At 43.9% G+C, this 26,222-nt stretch overlaps 1 protein-coding gene across 1 annotated transcript in view; it reads right to left on the bottom strand.

Annotated features, from left to right (window-relative positions):
- The window catches only part of RNMT (RNA guanine-7 methyltransferase), a 100,236-nt gene that overhangs the window by 72,074 nt on the left and 1,940 nt on the right, over window positions 1-26,222 (bottom strand). Inside the window, exons 2-4 of the mRNA XM_075314598.1 lie at window positions 21,965-22,064; window positions 19,762-19,897; window positions 10,912-11,037 (exon numbers count right to left, since the gene is read on the bottom strand). Of these exons, the coding sequence (XP_075170713.1) occupies window positions 10,912-11,037; window positions 19,762-19,897; window positions 21,965-22,039 (337 nt within the window). The 5' untranslated portion in view covers window positions 22,040-22,064. The remainder of the gene's footprint in view (window positions 1-10,911; window positions 11,038-19,761; window positions 19,898-21,964; window positions 22,065-26,222) is intronic.

Raw genomic sequence — 26,222 nt, 5'->3', positions numbered from 1 at the left:
CGCCAAATGCACGGGGACACAGAGTACCTTGAGGAAGCAGGGCCATGTCCCTGATGTACTCCGCTCCATCCAGCATCTTCTCCAGGGGCTGTAGATGGAGCACGGTCTCAGTGCCTGGAGACCAGTAAATCCCACTTCACCCAGAGCCCTGTAAAAAGGGATGGGGAAGGAATCAGCATGTGGGCGCCAGCCACCGTACCCGCAATGGGTACCTCAACCTTACAAACACCTCCGACATACAGTGGGGTGAGAAGGGAGCATGCTGGGAGCCCTGTATGGGCCCTCTTTTCTTCCATCCGACATAGTCAGCAGCTGCTGCTGACTAAAAACAATGGAGCTATGCGTGCGTGTCTGACCTCCTTCGCACAAAGCTAAAACTGAGGAATCCGTACTCCTACGGGAGGGTGTATAGCCAGAAGGGGAGGGGCCTTACACTTTTAAGTGTAGTTCTTTGTGCGGCCTCCAGAGGCAGTAGCTATACACCCACTGTCTGGGTCTCCCAATTAGGAGCGAAAAAGAAAATGGTATAAGTAAAAATGTCAGCTCAGGGTGCAAAAAACAAGCACTCAGTTCTATATCCCAAAAATTGAAAACGTTACGTGTCACAGAAAATGGCGATATGCAAGATCCTATCCTAATATCTTCCAAAAACACTAGTGCATGTCCTCATCTCCCGTCTTGACCACTGCAACCTCCTGCTCTGTGGCCTCCCTTCTAGCACCCTCACACCCCTATAATCTATGCTAATCCACGTGTTTGACTGTTCTTTCCTGGCATCTCCTCTCTGCCAATCCCCTCACTGGCTTCCCATTGCCCAAAGACTTCAGTTCAAAACCCTAACCATGACATACCGCCATCCACAACCTGCCTCCTCCATACATCTGTGACCTAGTCTCCCGGTACTTAACTGCACACAACATCCAATCTTCACAAGACCTCTTCTCCTCCCCTCTTCCGACAATAGCATACAAGATTTTTTTCTGTGCATCCACCATAGTCTGGAAGCATATACCCCAATATCAGAATCAGAATCTCGCAAACCATGGAAACTTTCAAAAAGGAACCTGAAGATCTACCTCTTCCGACAAGCTTATGACCTGCAGTACCCCTCATTCCATTATACAGCTACATGTCCAGCTCTTCCCTCATCTACTGTAGCCTCACCCATCCCTTGTAAACTGTTAGGGGTACTTTGCATGCTGCGACATCGCTACTGCGATATCGTCGGGGTCAAATCGAAAGTGACGCGCATCCGGTGCCGGTAACGACGTTGCCACGTGTAAAGCCTAGATGCGCCAATAAACAATCGCAAAAGTGTCGAAAAATCGATGATTTGTGTAGCGTCGGTTATTTTTATAATGTCGCACCAATAGGAGATACGATGTTCCTCGTTCCTGTGGCAGCACACATTGCTGTTTGTGAAGCCGCAGGAGCGAGGAACATCTTACCTGCCTCCACTGGCAATGCGGAAAGAAGGAGGTGGGCGGGATGTCGCCGGCCAGAGCGATGTCGCAGGGCAGGTAAGTGCGTATGAAGCTGCCGTAGTGATAATGTTCGCTACGGCAGCTATCACAAGATATCGCATGTGCGACGGGGGGCGGGTACTATCGCGCTCGGCATAGCTATCCGATGCTAGCGATGTTGCAACGTGCAAAGTACCCCTTAGTCTTCACGGGCAGGGTCCTCTCTCCTCCTGTACAAGTCCATGCCTTGTATTGTTCGTGATTATTGTACTTTTATTATGTATACCCTTTTTCACATGTAAAGCATCATGTAATAAATGGTGCTATAATAAAAAAAATTAGTAATGAATAGGCTAAGGAACGCGTGCATCCAGCTGAATATCTTGTCTACTGTCAGTTTTACAAACCTCACAGAAAACTCCCTTGGAGAATACAGAGATATTGGTACAATGTTTTAGCTTTCTTGCATTGTATGTGTATGGGGTCAATTCATTTTACTGGGAACCATTTATTGTTCTATTTCTCCTGTGGTAGAGTACCTAAAATACAGAAACTAACATGTCTCACAAAAGGTCTGGACAAATCCAAAGCCTATTTGCCAATATCCCTAACTTTTCTGGGTTGTGTTTCAGCTGTTATCGTTAAACTATAGATTGATCCCTAGGCGACCAGGCCTGAATGAGCATTCATGACCAGACAATTTGTTTTTTTGTTCTCTCCTCCACTTTTCAGCAGATATATATTTTTTTTCATTCATGTGGCTATATGAGGGTATGTTTTATTTGTGACAAATTGTAATTTTTTAGCTATTTTGGAGGTACATTTTAAATTATTGTGTCCTTTGTATTTTTCTTTATGGCGTAAGTATAGAGAAAAAAAAAAGTTTTTTGTTTTAATGTTTTTCCCGTTTGTATTTTTTTTCCCCACATTTCAGACCAAATAACCTGTTGAATTCTCCAGGTAATTATGATCATTTGGAAACCTAGTATGTGTAGGTGTTAAAAACAAAAACAAAAAAAAAAAAAAAAAAACACAAACAAAATGTAATTATATATATTTTTTGTTGCAGCGACTTGTGTTTATGCTTAGATTTTATTTTAGGCATATTTTTATCCTTTTACATAATTTGAACCTCAAGAGATTATAAAACATCTCTGAGTAACATTTTTTCTTATCCTTTTACTGTTCATTGTTTTTCCACTGTAACTGAGGCATCCATAAGAGCCCCATTCACAGGGGTAAAACACCCACTCTTGTTCTATGCTTCACCAGCATGGCTGATCTGATTAGTCAAGCTATGCTGGCTCCTTTATGATTGCAAAGTTCTAAAGAAGCAGAGTACGACAGCCATGTTACTGGCAGAGGAGTAGCAAGAAGCAGTATTTAAAAAAAAAAAAAAAAAAAAAACACTTCAGTCTTCTCCCCAGGGTTCCTGGCTGTGTCTTAGGCTTGACTCATAAGCTTCTGAAAAAATGTCACCGATGTTATCAGTGTTTTGCATCAGTGTGTCATCCGTATGGCAAATTTTTACCATTCATGTCATCAGTGTTTTTCACGGATGGCTAAATGATAAAACTTCTCTTAAACTTTACAATGTTAAAAAGAAAAAGAAAAAAATACAAATGCCAAAATGGATGGTATCCATGTGCTGGACGTGTTTTAAACAGACCTATAGACATGTATTGGCCCTTGTTATCCGTGCTGCCGGAAAAAGATGGACACGTGTCCATGTGTTTTGCATGGACACACTGTCAATGAAAAAAAACATGCAAATAGCACCATAGATTAGAAAGGGTATCTGCGGTATCCATCCAAAAAAACAGATACAACACATAAGTGCCACACGGAAATCTGAATGATGCCTTATAGCTAGAGATCAGACCTCTTCCTGCTACTTAGAAGAGTTAACTCAGGCAAGTTCATTTACAATGGCGTGGGGATAAAACTTGGGAATAAGCTTGCCAGTTAACTGGTTATCACAATACAAGCTGCATATAATATTAAATAGAACTTAGAAATAAGAATGCCGGTGTACTTTGATAATCCATGTGTGATCAGCTCTTTTCTGAAAGTTTAACCATAGCCGATTCCCAACTAGCCATAATGACAGCTAATCAGTGTCCTTCCTTCTGTTTTGGAGATCTCACACTGCCCCCTATAAACTTCAGCTGTCAATTTGGTTAAGTAAAGCTGAGACCAAATAGGTTTAAACTTATATATGCTCTTGCTTTTTAGCTCATTATCACACCAGGATTCTGACATTGATTTTCAATGTAAGTACGCCAACCATCAGGAGAAAGATCTACTTAATAATTTAAGGGGTTAAGACAACCCTTTCTCATTCCACGTTTCCCCCAATTAAAAAAAAAAAACAAAAAAAACACGCTTATACTCTCCTCCGGTGGTGGCGTGGTTCCAAGTGTCTGGGCTCGCGTTCCCAGTGCTTGTGTGAAATTGTGACGTCATGCGAGCCACGAGCCCACCACAGCCGGCTTCTCTCTCCCCACCTTCGGACAAATAACTTAATCAATAGGAAGTGAGAGCTATTGATGCCGTCTACCTCTTGCTGATTAATCCAGCATTTAGAGGGGAGAGAAAAGTAGTCGACGACTGGGCGCGACGCTTGCGTACCATCAAAACCGCACTTAATTATGGGAAACATGTGGAATGAGAGAGGGCTGTCCTTGTAGTGGACAACGCCTTTAAGGCAGATTTCTACTAGGAAATCAAGGGAGACTTAGGCTGCTCTCACATCATCGGTATTCTGCCACACTGACGGATCCGGCACAAATGCGGTACCGTTCAATACAGTTCACAGGCAACATGGCAACCTCTGGTCACGTGCAATCATGTGACCGGAGCTTGCCGTGATGCCAGTGACCTGTATTGAACTGTACCGCATTTGTGCCGGGTCCGGCAGTGCAGCAGAACACCGGTGATGTGAAGCCAGCCTAAGTAGCAGAAAGGGAATCTGTCAACAGGTTTTTGCACCCTAACTGAGAGCAATATAATGTATAGACCGAGATCCTGATTCCAGTGATGTCAATTATGGGGCTGCATGCTTTAAGTTTGATAAAAATCACTTATCAGGGATTATCACTAGAGGATTAGTAAACCTGCTGTTATGTAGTTCTCCATATTCTGTATGATGCCACCCCCACAGTTGATGGGCAGCTTTCTGCCTATGCAGTGTAGATCAGTGCTGTGGGCGGGGTTATAAAGCCCTCCGCATTCAGAGAACTGGTAGATGCAGTGGATAAAATAATAATAATTTCATAATAAATCTACAGGCAACAGCCCAGTAAACGATACATCACTGGAATCAGGGTTTTATTTCCCCTACATTGTACACCTGGGTACAGATTCCTTTTAAATCTCCTTAATGTTCAGTCACTAAAAGAGGGGGAAAAAAAAAAAAAAAAAAAAAAAAAAACAATTTTGTTACTTACCGTAAATATTTTTCTTATAGTTCCGTATTGGGAGAGCCAGACATTAGGTGTATAGCTTCTGCCTCCGAAGGACACAAAGTACTACACTCAAAAGTGTAGCTCCTCCCTCTGAGCTTATACACCCCCTGGAGAACCAGATCTAGCCAGTTTAGTGCAAAATCTGAAGGAGAATAGCCACCCACAAGTAAAAACAGAGCAAGAACCGGAGCAACCGGAGACTCTGTCCACGACAACAGCCGGTGATAACACGCGGAACAAGAAACTGCCAACAGGCAACAGGGAGGGTGCTGGGTCTCCCAATACGGAACTATAAGAAAAAGAATTTATGGTAAACAAAATTCTCTTTTTCTTTATCGTTCCTATGGGAGACCCAGACATTGGGACGTCTCAAAGCAGTCCATGGGTGGGAATAAACAGAAAAAAAACTGAGAAGTAGGCGGAGCCTAACTTCACAAGTGGGCGACAGCCGCCTGAAGGATGAGTCTGCCCAAGCTCGCTTCTGCCGAAGCATGAGCATGCACTTGGTAGTGCTTCGAAAAGGTATGCAGACTAGTCCAAGTGGCAGCCTGACAGACCTGCTGAGCCGTAGCCTGGTGCCTGAAAGCCCAAGAGGCACAGACAGCTCTGGTCGAGTGTGCCTTGATCCCCGGCGGGAGAGGCACCTGAGAACACAGGTAGGCATCCGAAATGGTCGACCTAATCCAACGGGCTAAGGTCGGCTTAGAAGCAGAGAGGCCCTTACGCCGACCTGTGGTTAGCACAAAAAGAGAGGTGCACCGCCTAAGAGCAGCGGTGCGAGACACATAGATCCGGAGCGCCCGCACCAGATCCAGAGTATGCAACGCTTTTTCAAAGCGATGAACAGGAGCCGGACAAAAGGAAGGTAGGGTAATGTCCTGGTTAAGGTGGGAAGGAGAAACCACCTTAGGGAGAAAGTCCGGAGTCGGACGGAGAACCACCTTGTCTTGATGAAAAACCAAAAAAGGTGACTCCGAAGAGAGCGCAGCTAAATCAGAGACTCTCCTGAGGGAAGAAGTTATGGCCACTAGAAAAACCACTTTCTGTGAAAGACGAAACAAAGAAACCTCCTTAAGAGGTTCAAAGGGGGGTTTCTGCAAAACCGTGAGAACCAAATTGAGGTCCCAGGGATCCAAGGGCCGCCGGTAAGGCGGAATGATGTGAGACGCACCTTGCATGAAGGTGCGGACCTGAGCCAGCCGGGCGATACGCCGCTGGAACAGCACTGACAGAGCCGAGACTTGTCCCTTGAGAGAGTTTAGGGACAGTCCCAGCTGCAGACCGGACTGTAGAAAAGACAGAAGGGTCGGCAAGGAAAAAGGCCATGGAGAATGGCCGGAAGAGCGACACCAGGACAGGAAAATTTTCCAAGTCCTGTGATAGATCTTGGCAGAGGAAGACTTACGGGCCCGAGTCATAGTGGAGATGACTTCAGGGGGGATACCAGAAGCCGTCAAGATCCAGGACTCAAGAGCCACGCCGTCAATCTGAGAGCCGCAGAATTCTGGCGGAAAAACGGACCTTGTGAGAGAAGGTCTGGACGGTCCGGAAGATGCCACGGCACCTCTACGGACAGATGGAGCAGGTCTGGGTACCAAGCTCGCCTGGGCCAGTCCGGAGCAATGAGGATGACTCGACGGCCCTCCATTCTGATCTTGCGCAGAACTCTGGGCAAGAGAGCTAGAGGGGGAAACACGTAGGACAGACGAAACTGAGACCAGTCTTGAACCAGAGCGTCCGCGGCGAAGGCCTGAGGATCGTGGGAGCGAGCCACGTAAACCGGAACCTTGTTGTTGTGACGGGATGCCATTAGGTCCACCTCCGGAGTGCCCCACTTGCGGCAGATTGACTGAAACACTGCCGGATGCAGGGACCACTTGCCACTGTCCACGGTTTGACGGCTGAGATAATCTGCTTCCCAGTTTTCCACGCCTGGGATGTGGACTGCGGATATGGTGGACTTTGAGTCCTCCGTCCATTGAAGGATGCGTTGTACCTCCAACATTGCCAGGCGGCTGCGTGTCCCGCCTTGGTGATTGATGTAGGCAACCGCTGTCGCGTTGTCTGACTGGACTCGGATGTGCTTGCCCGCCAACAGGTGGTGAAAGGCTAGGAGAGCTAGAAGCAGAGCTCTGGTTTCCAGCACATTGATCGAGAGGGCTGACTCGAACGCAGTCCAAGTGCCCTGCGCTCGGTGGTGGAGACATACCGCTCCCCAGCCGGATAGACTGGCATCCGTGGTGAGGATCACCCAGGACGGGGCCAGGAAGGAGCGCCCCTGGGACAGAGAGAGGGGCCGAAGCCACCACTGAAGAGAGCTCCTGGTCTGTGGCGACAGAGCCACTAACCTGTGCAAGGAGGAAGGCCGCTTGTCCCAACAGCAGAGAATGTCCAGCTGCAGTGGACGCAGATGGAACTGGGCAAAGGGAACAGCCTCCATTGACGCCACCATCTGACCCAGCACCTGCATCAGGTGCCTGATGGAATAACGGCGGGGCCTCAGCAGAGAGCGCACCGCCAGTTGGAGGGACTGCTGTTTGACTAAGGGCAGCTTCACAAGTGCCGGCAGAGTCTCGAACTGCATCCCTAGGTACGTGAGCCTCTGGGTCGGAGTCAGAGTGTATTTGGGCAGATTGACAAGCCACACGAATTGGGCTAGAGTGGCGAGAGTGAGCGATACATTCCGCTGACAGTCTGCGCTGGATGAAGCCTTGACTAGAAGGTCGTCCAGGTAAGGAATCACTGCCAACCCCTGTAGGTGCAGAACCGCAACCACTGCTGCCATGACCTTGGTGAATACCCGAGGGGCCGTGGCTAACCCGAAGGGGAGAGCCACGAATTGGAAATGTTCCTCTCCGATTGCAAAACGTAGCCAACGCTGGTGTGAAACTGCAATTGGCACATGCAGATAGGTATCTCTGATGTCGATGGATGCCAGGAAATCCCCTTGGGTCATTGAGGCAATGACTGACCGCAGAGACTCCATGCGAAAATGCTGCACCTGAACATGCTTGTTGAGAAGCTTGAGATCCAGGATGGGTCGGAAGGAACCGTCCTTCTTGGGGACTAGGAAGAGATTTGAGTAGAAAACTCTGAACCGTTCCCGGGCGGGAACCGGTACAATTACTCCGTTGGCCTGCAGGGATGCCACGGCCTGAGAGAAGGCGGCGGCCTTGGAGCAGGGGGGAGTTGACAGAAAAAATCTGTTTGGCGGGCTGTATCCTGTAGCCGTGGGAGATGATATCCCGCACCCACTGATCGGAGACGTGTTGAAACCACACGTCGCCAAAGTGGGAGAGCCTGCCACCGACTAAGGACGTTGCTGGTGCGGACAGATAGTCAAGAGGAGGTTGCCTTAGTGGCAGCACCTCCTGCGGTCTTCTGTGGATGCGCTTTTGTGCGCCAGCTGGATTGTTGGTCCTTGGCTGAGTTAGTGGACGAGGCCGAGGGCTTAGAGGACGACCAGTTGGAGGAACGAAGGGAACGAAACCTCGACTGATTCCTACCCTGGACAGGTTTCCTGGTTTTGGTTTGTGGCATGGAAGTACTCTTCCCGCCAGTAGCCTCCTTAATAATCTCAACCAGCTGTTCACCGAACAGCCTGGACCCAGCAAAAGGGAGTCCAGCAAGGAACTTCGAGGAAGCATCTGCCTTCCACTCTCGAAGCCACAGGATCCTGCGGATAGCAAGGGAATTAGCCGAAGCCACCGCAGTGCGGTGAGAAGCCTCCAGCATGGCAGACATGGCATAGGATGAAAAAGCTGAAGCTTGGGAAGTTAAGGCAACCATTTCGGGCATAGATTCCCTGGCGAGGGAATGCATCTCCTCGAGAGAAGCAGAGATGGCTTTGAGAGCCCACACTGCTGCAAAAGTTGGGGAGACGAGGCCCCTGCCGCCTCATACACAGATTTGGCCAGAAGGTCGACCTGGCGGTCAGTGGAATCCTTAAGAGAGGTGCCATCAGCCACTGATACAATGGTCCGGGCTGAGAGTCTAGACACCGGGGGGTCTACCTTTGGTGAATGAGCCCACTCCTTGACCACCTCAGGTGGAAAGGCAAAACGGTCATCAGAACCGCGCTTTGGGAAGCGTTTGTCAGGACAGGCCCTAGGCTTGGTCACAGCGGCCTGAAAACTGGAGTGGTTAAAGAACACACACTTTGTCCTCTTAGGCGAGGTAAACTGGTGCTTTTCTGCCAGAGAGGGTTGCTCCTCTGATACTGGCGGATTGAGATCCAGCACAGAATTAATGGACGCAATCAAATCACTAACATCTGAGTCAGTTTCGGACAGATCAATGGGGCACATGGAGTTAGCCTCCGAGCCCCCTGTAAAGGCATCCTCCTCATCCCGCGGGTCAGCTTCTGAAACAGAGCCGCGGGACGAGGAAGTAGATGGAGCCCTGCATCTCCTCTTAGGAGGACGGGGTCTGGGACCAGATGATGAATCCTCTGTGAGCTCCGCTGAGAGAGCCCTAGCAGCAGGGGCACCCTGTGAAGGGGGCTGATGCATGTTCAGCAAAGTCCTGGACAGCTGTCCCATGGAGTCGGCAAAAGACTGGGAGATAGACCTAGATAAGGATTCTACCCAAGCCGGGGGTTCAGCCACAGGAGCCGGAGCAGCCGGAGAGACCCCCCTGGGGGTACGATTCCAGGCTGAGGCATCGTCAGGTTAGAGCAGGCATCACAATGTGGACAGGTGCTCGGTTCAGGCAGTAGGAGCTTACATGCAGTGCATACTGAATACAGCTTTGGAGCCTTGCTCCTCGTGTGAGACATGCTGCTGGAGTGGGGGCTCTGCCAGAATGACCCCCAGAGAGTATATACAGAAGGTCCACAACCGGAGGTTGTGGCTTACCAGAACCGCTGGAGCGGTTTGTGTGCCCTCCAGATCCCGAAGCCCGGACCCCCAAGCACCTCAGCAGGGATGCTGCAGACCAGTGGTGATCGCAGGGAAAAACGCTGAGAAAATGGCCGCCGGAGCGAAGAGAGGGGGCGGGACCTACTCGGAGCGGGATCTGGAGAGCCAAAGAGACTAACAGGGGAGGAGACATGTACCCAGTGAGGAGTGTCTCTCCCCTTTGTAGAACGGCCGCTGGGCGGAGCCGCGCTGTCCCTTTGCATGAATGACATGCGAGGGCAGTGAAACCGAAAGTAGGCCTCCGGCGAAGCCGGGGCCTAAATTTGAGCGGTGCGGCCGGCGCGCAGGCACCATCGGCGCGGTTCTCAGGCGACAGCCAGAGAACCCACCGGAAATGTCATAAAAATCACTCAGCACACTCTCCCACAACAATAAAGTACAAGGGACCCCCATATATAAACGTCTCAGGTACTTAGCTTGCTGAGACGCAGGGTTCCAAGTCCCTGGGGATGAGTGCTCCGGTCCAGCAGGATCCTGAAGGGCTGCGGATGGAGACCGGTCTCCTGCCAAGCATGGAGAACCGTGCTGGCTCCCACTTCAAGCCAGAGCCCCGGAGGGATGGTGAAGGAGCACGGCATGTAAGGCTCCAGCCTTGGAATCAACCTTTTACAGCACCGCCGACACAGTGGGGTGAGAAGGGACATGCCGGGGGTCCAGGCTTGGACCCGCTTTTCTTCAAACTCTTTCCAAAAATGAAAAATCAGATGAGAATGCATGTGTGGATGTATGCCTCCTGAACACAAAGCGATAAACTGGCTAGATCTGGTTCTCCAGGAGGTGTATAAGCTCAGAGGGAGGAGCTACACTTTTGAGTGTAGTACTTTGTGTGTCCTCCGGAGGCAGAAGCTATACACCCAATGTCTGGGTCTCCCATAGGAACGATAAAGAAAAAAAACATATCACAAACATGAAGTTTGAACTAGATGAACCTAGGTCTTTTTTCAACCTATGTAACTATGTAATCACAGGTGGCACAGTAATTTGGAAACTGTCAATATAGAACAATACTTTGTACTGTAATATAATGGATAGAGGATAAAAGCAGCTTTCACCAGATCATACCTGTACACACAAGTTTATCTATTCTGCCTTTCTTCCACTTCAAGAGATCTCCACCTTTTCCACAACCCAGATCAAGCACTGTAATATTCGGAGGATTCTTCTGTCGTACTCTATCCAAAAACTCACCTTAGAAACAAAATATACAGAAGAACCATTATTATTTTTGCTTTTTCATTCACAGAAATATCAAATAGCCGGTTATGTTGTCTCACAATTGTGGGAGGATATTACTCGTGCACTCTGGTTTCTGTATTTACCATAGTTAGATTGCTGCTCATTTAATTACCTCTCCTGCGTCCCTCATGCACAAGAACACTCAGTTTGGCCTAGCACTTCTGTGTCCTCAACGAGAGAACTGCTACCAGACACACAAAGGGATCGGATCTAGAGTTGAGCGAGTCCATAACTACTCGTACTCGCTATACTCATTACTCATAACGAATACTGCCTAATACTCGTGTATTCATTCCGAATAGCGTGTGCAATGCAAGTCAATGGGGAATACTCACAAAGTAACGAGTAACTCGAATGCCGTACTATTCGTGCGAGTAGCGAATAGTGCAGCATTCGGCAATTACATTGTAATTTCCCATTGACTTGCATTGCACACGCTACTTGGAATGAACATGCGAGTAGTAGACAGTATTCTTTATGAGTATAGCAAGTACAAATAGCTATGTACTCGCTCAACTCTAATCGGATCCTAAAATTCAGCAGGATGGATCCTTCTCTTTCCTGACATCTATTGGGGCAGAGTTGAAAGGGTCCAATACACATTAGAAGATCAGATATTGTTAGTGTGTTGGGCCGCCTTTAGTTTAAGGTTTGTGGGGACTTAAAGGCAGATTCCTTGCAATATCATCAATACTAATGGAAGATAATGCACAAAGCATTGCCGAGGCTAGCTACACACCATTAGCAGTGACTATTTTACAGGGATGTAATATTATTTGAGTAGATGCAAAAGACAAGTAGTTGCAACTAAATACGATTGTGAACTTGACAAGTGAGTCAGGTTGTTTATGCAGATTTGTACAATTAACATGCGTTATCACAGCCTACTCCAATATCAAGTAACAACTCTGTGTGCAAAATAAGTGCAGGGGAGGGGGTCAGACCTGAAGTAGAGCTTTAGGCTATGTGCACACGCTGTGTTTTTTTGACGCTGCGTTTTTGGCCGCTAAAAAACGCACAAAAATGCACCCGCGGTAAAAAAACGTATGCGTTTTTTACTGCGATTTAGTGCGTTATGCTGCGTTTTTGATCTCTGCGTTTTTTTCTGCGTTTTTCCAATGCATTGCATGGGGGGAAAATGCAGAAAAACGCAGGAAAGAATTGACATGTCTTTTTTTTGAGCTTAAAAAAAAAAAAAATGAAGTTGTGTGCGGACAGCAAAAATGAAAACTCAGACTTTGCTGGGGAAGCAAAGTCATGCAGTTGAGGCCAAAAACGCACCCGAAAAACGCGCAAAAACGCCATGGAAAAACGCACTGTGTGAACTTACCCTTAAAAGGGAACCTGTCAGCAGTTTTTTCGGTATGAAACCAAAAGAATCACCTTCTGCAGCTCCTGGGCTGCATTTTGTGAAGGTGCACCTTGTTGCTGACTGCCCTTGCAGACCTCAGAAATTACTTTATAAAATCTGACTGCCACGTATGCTAATAACCTGTTCGGGTCAGATGGGCGGGCTCATTATCGGCTCCTGTCCTTGTTCGTCGTTCTCCTTTCATTATTGACGTTGATGACGCCTCAGTCATCATCCATGGTGCTCGGCCAAATCTCACGCCTGTGCAGAGTCATTCCCGGCTCATGCAGGCGCAGTTCGCTCTGCCCTATTGCTGGCCGAGCAGAAAACAGTTGCCTTTGCGTGAGCCGGTGAGGTCCTTGCACAGGTGCGAGATTATGGTCATGCACAAAGCATAGTCAGACCTTTGAGTACCCCATCAGTTCTCAGAATGGAACTACACTAAATCCAGTCAGGACATGGGTTTCTTGCAGTAAAGATTTTGCTGATTTGAGGGTGTCTACTAACGCTCTTAACTTTCTGAAGTTTGAAAATTGCCCGTCAATCTTCTGGCCAGACATCCTTGAAGGATACCTGAGAGAACTGCTCCTCAATCCCTCTTGCTGACCATATGTTGTTCTGGGTGATAAGAAGGATGTTAAACCCAAGAAGTTTCTTTCACCAGATTTTCTAGGCTAAGCCACCAGCCAAGTGACACCTTTACACAAGGTAAGTGTATTTTTTTGCTGAGCAAACTTGGAGATCAGTCCCAGCGCAAAAGGATAACGTTTTTGACGACTCTTGAATGGGCCGGATCTCAATTAACTGCCTGGATGCATCAGGTCATGGATCCCAGGACTGAGATTGCAAATTTTATAGAGACAGTCTTCTGGTTCCTTAGAGTATATACTTTGGTTCTTAAACTATCTGCTTGGGTACTGGAAAATAGGAGGGGCTGCACTCAAGAAATTAAGAGACTCAAAAAAGGAAAGGAGTCAAATCTGTTTTTTGGGGGGTTTTTTAGTCACTAACCAACCCAAGGATTTTAGGGTCCAAGTGTTGACTAGAGATCATCTCTGAAATGTGGAATAAATGGAGCTGTAATTTATTATTTTTTTATTTAAATAATAAAGAAAAAACAAATTGGCCAAATGAGGGATGATGCAAATGTCTTGCTTCTTGATTAACGCTACTACCTCCACGAATGTGGTTTTAAAAATATTGAAGAAGCTAAAGTACAAGAACAGTGAAGAAGAACAGTGAAATTGAAGAATTTCTTGTGCTTGTATTAACACAAAGCTTAGGAATTTCCGATGTGCTGGATGTATGTGCATGTGATAATAGATATCCTGTAGGACGATGGTTGCCATGATGAAATATCTGCATATTAGTGGGATTGTGGATATTATATATATTCTAGATCAGACGTTTGTCCATAAAAAAAAAAAAAAAGTGGCGAGACCCGTATCGTTCTAATTTTTCGTGATATGGGGCTCAGTGAGTTTATTTTTTGTGTCTCGATATTTTAATGGTAACATTTTTTCACAGATGCTCCGTTTTGATCGCCAGTTATTGCATTTTGTGCAAAATTTGCAAAGACCAAAAAATGTCATTTGGGCGTTTGAATTTTTTTAAAAAAAAAAAAAAAAGCCATTTACGGATCAGTTTAATTGATTTTATATTTTGATAGATCATGCATTTCTGAAAGCAACAATTCCAAATGTGTGTAGTTTTGCAATTTTTCATTAATTTTCAATGGGCCGAATTGGGGGGGGGGGGGGGGTAATTTGAACTTTTAGGTTTGTTTTTTTTTGTTTTTTTATTTTTATTTTATTAGTCCCCCCCTAGGGGACTATAAGGATCAGCGGTCTGATTGCTTGTTCATTTCTGATGATCAGAGCTACACAGCTCCAATCAACAGAAATCCAGCATTGCTGTTAGAGCTGGCGCTCTGTCGGCTTTAACAGGAAATACGTCATGACAGTGACAGGAGTCACCACATGACCCATCGCTACCATGGCAATCATCGGTTCCCCATGATTGCGTCAGAGGGCCTCTGATAGTGACGGGGAAAGGCACGTTCCACACCACGGCCATTTAAATTGCAGTCACATTTTAACAGCACAATCTAAGGGGTTAATGGGCGAGGGAGGATCACGGATCCACCTGCACATGTCTGCTGCTCAAATCAGCAGACATATGGAGGGACCACCCCCGCCTCACAGCAGCCGGCGGCGATTACCCCGACATGATTTAGGATGTACCACTACGTCCTAGGTCGTGAAGGAGTTAAATGGGATAGAGCAGAGTTTACACTTCGATACAATATTCCCACTCCACATCTTCATCCAGAGGGCATTCCTTGAGGTATTTGATAAGACCGAAGATCTTGCCACTATCCTTACAGATTCTGCTGAAGCATCTGCTAGAAATCCTGTTTCCTTTTGAAGGAGAGGCTATGAGGCCAGCAGGTCTTCTATAGAGGTGCCACCACTGATATGATCTTCCAGACGTTTCCTTGGGAACTCCCACTCATTCAGAATGAAACTTTGTACATTATCATGAATGGGAAACACCACCTTCCTTCTTCATCTCAAACCCTCAAACATTTCATCCTGGATTGAAAGAGTGGCTTTTCCTCTTCTATTCCCATTGTTTTTTTAGTGCTGCTATGATCCTCCTCCATGTCTTTTGATGAAAAATAGAAGAATTGTTTAGCATCTTGGTCTAAACTGCGATTTGGGATAAACTTCCCTCTTTCGATCCATTTCTCATGGACAGAATCTACTTCAGAATCTGAACTATCCCTAGGATCGCACTTCCTCTTTTTTGCTACTGATGGCGTCATAGTAAAGGATTGAGGGAAGGAAGATAGGAAAGATTGAAACTCCTGACGCGCCATTCCTTTTTTTTTCTCCATAAGGTTATTCTTTAAATATTTTTTCCATACTGCATTGACAGGCTTTTTATGGGAAGATGGGAGCTTTCTATTGTAGTCTTATCTTTGACCTTTGGCACAAGATCCTTGTCCACCGAAAGGAAAGGGGGGGTGACAGGAGATCGGATCCTGGACCAAAGTGGAACCTACCCATACCAGCAATACTCACTGTGCTGGGTTTGAACTGGGCTCTGCAGATGCAGCTCTAAGGAAAGACACATTCTCCATAATAGAACCTCGATCCTACATTAAGGTGTCTCCAGTCAGGGTCAGTCACTTCCTGTGCATGCGTAGCACACCAGAGAAAGCTGAGAAGAAAGAGGAATGCGGGCTGAAGAGCGACGGGAGACCGCGCAGGAGCAAGGAGAGTCATAGAGGAGAGGAAGTACAGAGTGATCAATCCCTGGCTTTCTGGATACTGAAAGGCAAGACTTAATGAGTGACTGTTTGCTGGCCCCAGCACCCCACGAAAAACCTCTGCCCACATGCAGTCAGTTTTCTAAATATATAGATATATAAAAGGGGTCAATTAATTATTTTTAAGAAGAAAAAAACCCCAATATTTAAAAGAATAAACTTTATTACATTAAGCTAAAGACACCCACAGACACATATATTCGGTATCTCCGCTGGGTTCAACCACATATCAGGGCAAATAGATAAGTATTAATACATACATAACACTTCCTTCTACCAAAATCCCGATTCACCCAAGATGGTAACTCCTCCCTCGATACTCAGACTCAGTATTTCAGATAAACAAGGGAACCAGAGACAAAAGTTCACATACGGTAGAAGACATATTTGTTATTTGTAGTTAAATAATGCTGATAGTCACAATATTTCTCTTATTCAACCGTGTATATAGCCACTTGCCAATCCCGTTAAGGAGCTGACCATAGAGACAAAAATATAATTGTCGTCTCAATGTCCAGCTCCAGCAGATTACCCAGTTTACGACACCTGAAACAATATTTTCACCTGATAACTCGGGTTACCTCTGGAAACCCCTATTGATTTGCCTCAATGCCCGCTATTCGAACACCATTATCGCCAACAGGAACTGTTTAGTGCCAGGAGAAATACAGAGGTACCTTTTCTAAACTATGCACACAATGGAATGCCTCATAGGTCACTCCCAACAGGGCAGAGACACCACATTAAATGCAATCCGTCACCTGAACTGTTAATTTAAATAAAATGCACATAATGGAATGCCTAAAAGGTCATTCCCCACAGAACAGAGACTTCACGTCAATATATAACCATCATCTGAACTGTTAATCTAAAGATTTTCCTTTTCAGCAATCAAGGAAGCACAGAAAAAATGCCAGAGATTAAACAAGGAGTCCAAAGACTAGAAGATAATCCTTGATATAAATTCTTGATAGATGAATTGATTATCGCATCTTCACTGAAAATCCAACATCAGAGAAAATATTTCATAAATTTTGCCGGACAAAAAAACGTTGCAAGACACGTTGCCTCCGGCCGCCGCTTTGATAAATTTTGCCGCATCCGGAAAAAAACGGATGCAACGCAAAGCCATCAGGTACAATCCGGTAACAATGCAAATCTATGGGGATAAAACAGATGCGGTACCGGATCCGTTTAACCCGTTTTTTTCCGGATTGTACCTGATGGAAAAAAACTGATGTGTGTAAGTAGCCTTAGCCCCTTCTTCCAGAGTTTTTATTTTTCCATCAATAAAACCATCTGAGGGCTTATTTGTTGCAGGACAAGTTGTACTTTTGAATGACACCATTCATTCTGCACCATATTGTACTGGAAGACTATAAACAAAAAAAATTCAAAATTCGGAGTAATTGAAAAAAAAAATAAAAACCAAAAACATGCAATTGCTCAAATTGTTTTGGGGTTTTGTTTTACAGTGTTCAGCATTTGGTAAAACTGATCTGGTATTTTGATTCCACAGGTCAGTAAGAGTTCGTGGACACTAAAAACGTATAGTTTTAGTTTCAACTAAGTGGTGGGTGGGGGTTAGGGAGGGGAGGGGGGGGGGGGGGGGGGGGGGACACTCGATTGTCCAAAAAAAGAAACTGCTTTTGTCGCCATTTTCCGAGACCCGTAGCGTTCTCATTTGTCAGGATCTGGGGCTTATATTTTGTCTTGAGCTGGTGGTTTTAAATTATAACATTTTTGAGTAGATGCAATGTTTTGATTGACACTTATTGCATTTTAATGCAATGTTGAAGCAACCAAGCAAAAGTAATTTTGGCATTTGGAATTTTTATTCCTTGCTACACCATGTGCAGATGAGATAACTGGCCTTATATTTTGAAACATTGGGTATTTTTTAAAGAGGTAATATCAAATATGTGTACTATTGTTATTTTCTCAATGGGGCAAAAGGGGATGATATAAACTGGTGGGGGGGGGGGGGGGGGGGTTTACTGATTTTAACTAGTTCAAGGGGACTTTATGGCTGTACACGCCAATGGCTACTGCTGAGCAGAGTGATACTTCAGCAGACATACGTGAAGCACATCTCAGCTGTTCTTCATGCTAGCTAACATGTCAATGATGTAAAACTGCAGGTGTTGATCTACAGATGTATCTAGCAGAACATAAATGTATAGTTTATTGGAACATATAGGAACAGTAGGAATAGGTTAGAATTTGATCACAATGCCACTGCTGCTCTATACAAATCAAAAAGGTCTGTGGAGCCTCTGTTAGGAGTCTCAACACAGAAAATAGCCACATATCCCTCCGGGAAGGACCTAGCCAAGGAGTGGCTCTTTTTAGGAGACCACCATATTAAGTGGCCCTTTTAGTCAATATCCAGCTCTTTGACAAGTTTAAAGATATGACAAGGGAAATACCAAGGCCAGGTATCCATCCACAGACGGCTGTTTCGGGGTATTGCCCCTCATCAGTTTCATAGTTTCATAGTTTTTAAGGTTGAAGGGAGACTCTAAGTCCATCTAGTTCAACCCGTAGCCTAACATGTTGATCCAGAGGAAGGCAAAAAAAACCCAATGTGTCAAACAAGTTCCAATGGGGAAAAAAATTCCTTCCTGACTCCACATCCGGCAATCAGACTAGTTCCCTGGATCAACACCCTGTCATAAAATCTAATATACATAACTGGTAATATTAAATTTTTTAAGAAAGGCATCCAGGCTCTTCTTAAATGTTAGTAGTGAATCACTCATTACATCATGCGGCAGAGAGTTCCATAGTCTCACTGCTCGTACAGTAAAGAATCCTCGTCTGTGATTATGATTATACCTTCTTTCCTCGAGACGTAGCGGATGCTCCCGTGTTCCAGTCGCAGGCCTAGGTGTAAAGAGATCTTTGGAAAGGTCTCTGTACTGTCCCCTCATATGTTTATACATTGTGATTAGATCCCCCCTAAGCCTTTGTTTTTCCAAACTAAATAACCCCAAGCTTAATAACCTGTCTTGGTGTTGCAGCCCACCCATTCCTCTAATAATCTTGGTCGCTCTTCTATCTACCTGTAAGATTATGCTATTTATAACCTTCTATACTTTTGCTATCAAGAAAAGCATCCATTCCTCTCTTAAACTCATTCAGTGAGTTGGCCATCACCACTTCCTCAGGAAGAGAGTTCCAGAGTCTCACTGCTCTTACCGTGAAGAACCCTCTTCTATGCTGATGTAGGAATTTTCTTTCCTCCAATCGAAGAGAATGCCCCCTTGTTCTTGTCATAGTCCTTGGTACAAACAGATCATGGGAGAGATCTCTATATGGCCCTCTGATATATTTGTACATATTTATTAGGTCTCCCCTAAGTCTTTTCTTTTCTAGAGTAAATAGACCTAATTTTGATAACCTTTCTGTGTATTGTAATGCACCCACTCCATTTATTATTTTAGTAGCCCGCTCAGTGTGGAGTAGGATTCTGGCTAGGTGGGAGCAATGCCTAGTAAACCAACAAGACAAGACAAAACAAAACAATCACTGATCTCAGGGAGACCAGCCAAAGAAAACCCTGCCGGCAGCCACTGCCTGGCTATATTTTGTGTTGAGACTCCTAACAGAGGCTCCACAGACCTTTTTGATTTGCATACTTCCCAGGGGCAATGCACCTAGGATTTCACTGTGTTGAGCGCCCTCGCTGGCTGCCGGCAGAAAATCACAAGGGGGATTTTATATTCTACTATACACATCTAGATACCACCACTTTTAGTAATCAGTGCTGTGTGTTGGGATTTTTATATGTATGAGACTGTGCTTTTGAAAGAAAAAAAAAAAAAAACACAATTATATAATAAAATAATATTGGCATTAGTGCGAGTAACACTTTATATGATGTGCTTGTCAATCCGCAAAAAGGATGCACTGCTACGCACTACACGTTACGTCTGCCTGATAAGTCACAAATACTACATTTTACATAAAGATATAACATATTAACCACCTATCAGAGCACTTTTCATCCAGTTATTAAAGTTCCTTAGATGAACAATTCGGGACTGACTGCGCTGCTTTAATCCACACTCCTGGAGTTCATTGTAGTGTGCGGCAACTGCAGAGCTGTGACCTTCTGATGTCCTCTGTCCACACAAAAAAAGAAAAAAAAAAAAAAAAAAAAAGCACGATAAATATAAATGCTAAAATAAAACATTAACAGTTTACATAATATTACCATTGGTTTATTAATTCTGCTGTCATGGAAACAAATAAAAAAGGTGCCTTTTTTTACAGTGGTATACTGTAGTGCATGTTCAAATGTAACAGTAGGATATCAAACCACTACCATACAATGATCTGCTCCAATTATTTATTATAGCATCATTTATTCCATGGCGCTTTACATGTGAAAGGGGGTGTACATAATAGGGACAAGTACAATAATCAAACAATACAAGGCAAAGACTGGTACAGGAGGATAGAGGTCCCTGCCCACGAGGAATCACAGTCTACAATAGGTCTCTACGGATTATAATTGGTAATTCAGGCCCATACCATGTTCACACCAAAGTAAGAGTAAGACCAGAAGGGGCGGGGCCTCAACCAACAAAGCTGGATACCAGGTCACATGGGTATGACCTCACACAGGTCCTTCAACAAAGTGAATCGTTTTTTATAATACTTACCATAGAGAACAGAGAGTGGGAGGAACAACAGGCAGGGGGCAGGAATCCATATGAATACCCACCCAGAGATTATCTGCTCTGTTGAAAATGCCAATCAAATAGCTGATGATTTTTTAAAGTTTACTTTCTTGGATTTGGAAACCTAAACATCTGAGCTGACCACAACAGGTATGGTCAAGGGACCACTACAAAAATGTGCTCTTTCTAATGATATCAGAATTAATATATTTTAAGGGTACCCTTTTTGAGAAATTTGACCTAAAAATAGGTAAAATTCGAGTTTTTTTAAGTTTTTCATCATATGTGGGTGTGAATATTTCCACAAATACATATGCTTTGACCGTGATATTGCAGCAATGCAAAGTCATGTAGATGTTTGGTGTACAGGGCAAAGCACCAGTTACTATTGGTTTTTGGTCTTGAGTTATATATGGGCAAAGTTAGGCATACATTTTATGTGAGGCGTTTTACAAGCTACTTTGACACAAAATTGGGGCCGAAATATTGTTTTGTCATAGCCGGTAATAATTTTATCGTGTTTAGCAGCAAAAGTTTAGCTAGTATGCCACATTTCACCATCATAGCCAGTATAGAACGCTATGTGCCAAAGTTTGCAAAATCCTCTTAGCTGAAGCCGCAGGCTTGTGGGGGGCCTCCAGTGAAAGGTCAACAGTGCCCAATGTATTTGAGATCTGGCCCTAAACATTTACAGAACCTCTTTTCAAACATACATGTACATCCTTATAAATTTTCAACAATATCGGAGAACGTCGAGTGGGGACGATTTTTAAAACTGGTCCACTTGAAGTGGAATGACCCTTCTCTCCTTGCTATTCCTCCACATCTCTCCTCTGCAAATCCCCTTCATGGTCTCAATTTCACAATGTATCCTGTTCAAATTGCTAACATTGGTCTACAAAGCTATCCACTATAATTTATATATTTATTTTGTATGCAATCGCTTCTCACGTACAGCACCATGGAAGCAATGGTGATCTAATAATTATTAGTATTACTAGGGAAAACACAGATGTGTATAAAAATGTGCAACGTACGTCAGAGAATCATCTTCCATAAATAAGGGTATGGTCACAAGAGGCGTTTTTTTTTTTTTTTTGCAGTGGTTTAGCTGAACATTGTGTTTTACAGTAGCAGCAAAGGATGAGATTTCTAAAATCTCATTCACATGCCGCGTTTTGGATTGCTTTTATTAAAAATCTGCAGCATCTCAATTCTTCAAGCATTTTTCATCAAAATGTTTGTAAAAAAGAAACATTCACCAAATAAATGAGTGGAAAAACGCAGGCATAAACTGTACAATAAACGCACATAAAAAACAGCGTATTGTACAATCCAACATGTGAACATACATTTGGTAACAGTGTAAGGGTAAGTCACAATTATTAGCAGTCTACAGGGAAACATAAAAGGCAACAATCAGATTTGCCTTTGGGGTACATAATTAAAGGGATTGTCCAATATGAATAACCTTTTTCACAGATATGAGAGACAGTAGATACATACAAGTCTCTTAGATGGCTGATCTAAGGCATCAGACTTCCGCTTCCGAGGAGACACTTTTACACTTTGCTCTTCCATTTCACGTAATTGAGAACCCTCGGAGCTGAAAACAAATAAATAATTTTATTCTGTAGGCAAAAGAGAATGTAAGGACTCTATAATTAATGTAAGATTTCACTGTGCTATAGAACTATAACTGTAAATATGAACGGCCCAACTCACTGCATTTTCTTGGTGTGAATACTGCTCAGATAGTACTTAATATCTGAAATACAGCCATCAAAGGATGTGCATCTTCTCAAACTGTCTTTTTTTGTTTGGTTAATGTTCTGATCTTTACGTCAACGTTGCTTTTACCAAATTTTTTGCTCCAATTCAAATTTTTTTTTCTTTGCATAAATGTACTTCAGTTACACCCAGAATGATTGTTTTGGATTTCAAAACATTTTCTGTACGTTGTGTAGGTCATGCAACTGTTTGCTCTAAAAAGGAGCAAAGAAAAAAAAAAAAAAAAAGACCATTGAGTTTGCACAAAATCCAACCACCGCGTGGATTTGAAGAATATGGCGTAAAAAAAAAAAAAAAACAAAGAAAAAAAACCAAAACAGCAACAAATACAACAGGACAAAAAGGAAAAAATGTGACTTCAAGAAAATTACAAAACGTAATGGAGAAATAGAGATATGAGCAATTTTGCAAACATTTTCATTGTTGAAAATTTTACTTTGCACATAGTTTTTACCCTTCCATCTTGTATGTACAGCTTATACAGAGACACATCTTTTTCCTTGGTTAACATACTACTGATAGCCCAAATGTAACCGGACCTGAAGTCAAACATACAGGGTGCTTAAAAAAAATGTACCGTATTTTTCGGACCATAAGATGCACTTTTTTTCCTCCAAATTTGAGGAAAGTGTGGGGTGCGTCTTATGGTCTGAAGCTGCGGGGAGGGAGCTGTGGGTAGTCAGCGTTATGCAGTGGGATCACAGGAGACAGGGAGGGTCGCAGCTACAGGAAGCCGGCGCTGGAAAAACCACGTGTGCCCGCTGCTTAAACTAAGTGAATATTCATTAGCTGCTCCCCGCCCACCTCTCTCTGCAGACTGCGGGGGTGAGCAGCAGCAAATCAACAGTTTAATGTAAACAGTGGACACACGTGAGAGCTCCAGACGCCGGCTTCCTGCAGCGGCTGGGGAGACTGTGTCCGCTGTGTAGGAGGCAGGAGCAGGGGGCTGCTGCAGTCATATCTGGCCCGGAGGAACTGCACATCACTGCAGTGTCCGCTCCACGGCATACCATCACAGCACAGCCCGCAGTCTCTGTGCTGAGTGCTCACATTACTTTCACTTTGCTCCTGCTGCCTCTGCACTAGAAACAGTCTCCCGTAGCTGACAACGACCTACAGTGATGTAATGCAGAGGGGTGGCCAGAGCAGCACAGAACAGCACAGTGCCCGCCTCTCCATTACATCACTGCAGGTCCTTGAGATATGGGAGACTTTGTTTGTAATGCCAGGACCAAACTGAAGCACGGTGAGCAGCATATCAGTAAAAGTAAGGCAATAAATAATATAGTATAGGCATTACTGTACACCTGGATGGGGTTGGATTATATATATATATATATTATATATATATATATATATATATATATATATATATATATATATATATATATATATATATATTTATTTATATTTACACACACACACACACACACACACACACTATATAAACTATACACACACACACACACACACACACACACCAGATTGGAGGATCGCACATATAATGATGGGGAACATACATATTCCACGATTGGGGCCATTTATACCTGGAAGGTACCCAGAATGGAGGATATGAGGACAGAATTTGGGGATATTATTACCTCAGTAACACTGTCAGCAGTAAAATTTTATTTTTTTCTATTTTTTCCTCCTCTAAAACAAGGGTGCGTCTTATAGTCCGAAAAATACGGTATACACACTTTGAATTATTATAGAAAATGTATTCTCCATTCTACAAGGTTAAATTTCTGGGAGAAAGTAATGTTTTATTTCTCCAACAAATTGGACTAAAAGCTTTCCATTTGCAGAAATGTAATCTTGTAGAACGTGAAATACATTTTCTATGATAGTACAAAGTGTGTATACCAGGGCTGTGGAGTCGGAGTCGGAGCTCATTTTGGTGGAGTCGGTATAAAATGCACCGACTCCGACTCCTAAAATATATAATAAATTGGGGACAGTAGTGCAATGCAGAATGTGCTGAATATTTTACTAAATAATCACATTTAGTATAATGCTTATATTTAAGTGAAAAATGTATTGTAGTACAATGTGAACATCAGACATTTAATTACCGTATTTTTATGATACAATAATCAAGATATTTAGATAGAACATAAAATATACTTATTGGAATACAACTTTAGAACACAAAAAATAATAAATTGTAAATATGTAATACAATATATGTATATATTATATATACATACATACATACACACACACAAGATAAATACACACACAAGATATATATGTAATCTACTGTATATTACATAGTGTATTACATATTTACAAATTATTACAGTTTTTTGTGTTCTAAAGTTGTATTCCAATAAATATATTTTATGTTCTATCCAAATATCTTGATTATTGTATCATAAAAACTATTAAATGTCTGATGTTCACATACACATGTTCATGTACTACAATAAATTTTTCACCTAACTATAAGCAATATATGTAGGAGTCGGAGTCTGAGTCGGAGCAAGAGAAATTAAGGAGTCGGAGTCGAAGGTTTGGCTTACCAACTCCACAGCCCTGGTGTACACATTTTTTTTAAGCACCCTGTACTAACCTATTGCATGTAATTAAGAAGTACTGGACAGACGGAAGACCATGCAGAATCAGACTAGGTTTGTTTATGGTCAGTAACCGTGGGGCACATTGGTTTACAGAGGATCCGTAGATCCAAAAAAGGAGAGTAAAAGGCAAGCGGTCATGATAATTTCATACCTCAAATCACATGTATGTACAAGTCACTTTCATGCGGATTAATTCCATATCTTGATTGTAGAAATCCGTTCTATTATTTCTGAGAAATCCAGAATTTAACTCATATGTAGATGAATTGCAAGTGCTTCAGGGTGGGAAACTGCACTTGCAGCTCCTGCCCTCCCTACCTGTCCCAATCCACCACCTGCCTACTGGCGATTGATGGAGGATACGTAGGAAGGGCAGGACAGCTGCAAGTGCAATTTCCCAGCCTGAAGCACTTGCAGCTCATTTGCATAAATTATCAGTACTGTATTTCTCTCAAACGGCAAAACGGACTTCAACAATCAAGATATGGATATATAACGGAGTGAAAGCGCCTGTACGTATACTATTAGTTTGAGGTATAAAATTATCATGATAGGTTGCTTTTACAATCAAAAAAAAAAAAAGAAATGGGCACTCTTATCTTGCGGTGCTCAGATCCCAGGATGGACTCCACATTAACAAATAAAGATCGGCACTCACTTCAGACTTACTTCTTTGTTTTCCTTATTTTTAATCCATTTTCAGAGTGATACAATACAGTGACGCGTTTCGGTCATAAGTGCAGACCTTTCTCAACCCATGTAATATATACACAGTTTGAGAAAGGTCTGCACTTCTGACTGTATTGTATCGCTTTGAAAATGGATTAAATAAGGAAAAGGAAAAAGTTGGAAGTGAATACTGATCTTTATTTGATAGGTTGCTTTCAGAGATGAGCGTAAAGTTCGGTGTTTGCAACAAACACAAACTTTCCAAAAAAAAAAAAAGTTAATGGTGTTAGAGTTCAGGCGCTTTACATATGCAGACCACTCTAGCATCGCTGCCCTCGGGTAAGCCTAGTGCACTGCTCAATCAATGAACGCCAATGGGGTTCAGGTCCCCAACTAAACTTTATCTAAAGTCCGGCTGGACCTGCAGAAACTGAACTTCCACGAGTTGGCTTATCTCTAGTTGCCTTTGATTTATTCCATTCCTCAGAGAGAGACAAGACTTGTCAAATAACGTCCTGGGTTGGCATCTCTCTGCACCGCTCTAGATGACTGACAAGTGTCTCACTTCATACACACATGGGGAAGGAAGAAGCCGGCCGGGGGGGGGGGCCCAGGAAGAAGCCGGCCGGGGGGGGGGGGCCCAGGAAGAAGCCGGCCGGGGGGGGGGGGGGCCCAGGAAGAAGCCGGCCGGGGGGGGGGGGCCCAGGAAGAAGCCGGCCGGG

The sequence above is a fragment of the Anomaloglossus baeobatrachus genome, chromosome 6 (assembly GCF_048569485.1).
Source record: "Anomaloglossus baeobatrachus isolate aAnoBae1 chromosome 6, aAnoBae1.hap1, whole genome shotgun sequence".
Classification (NCBI taxonomy): Eukaryota; Metazoa; Chordata; class Amphibia; order Anura; family Aromobatidae; genus Anomaloglossus; species Anomaloglossus baeobatrachus.
This window is presented reverse-complemented; position numbering and strand designations above follow the sequence as displayed.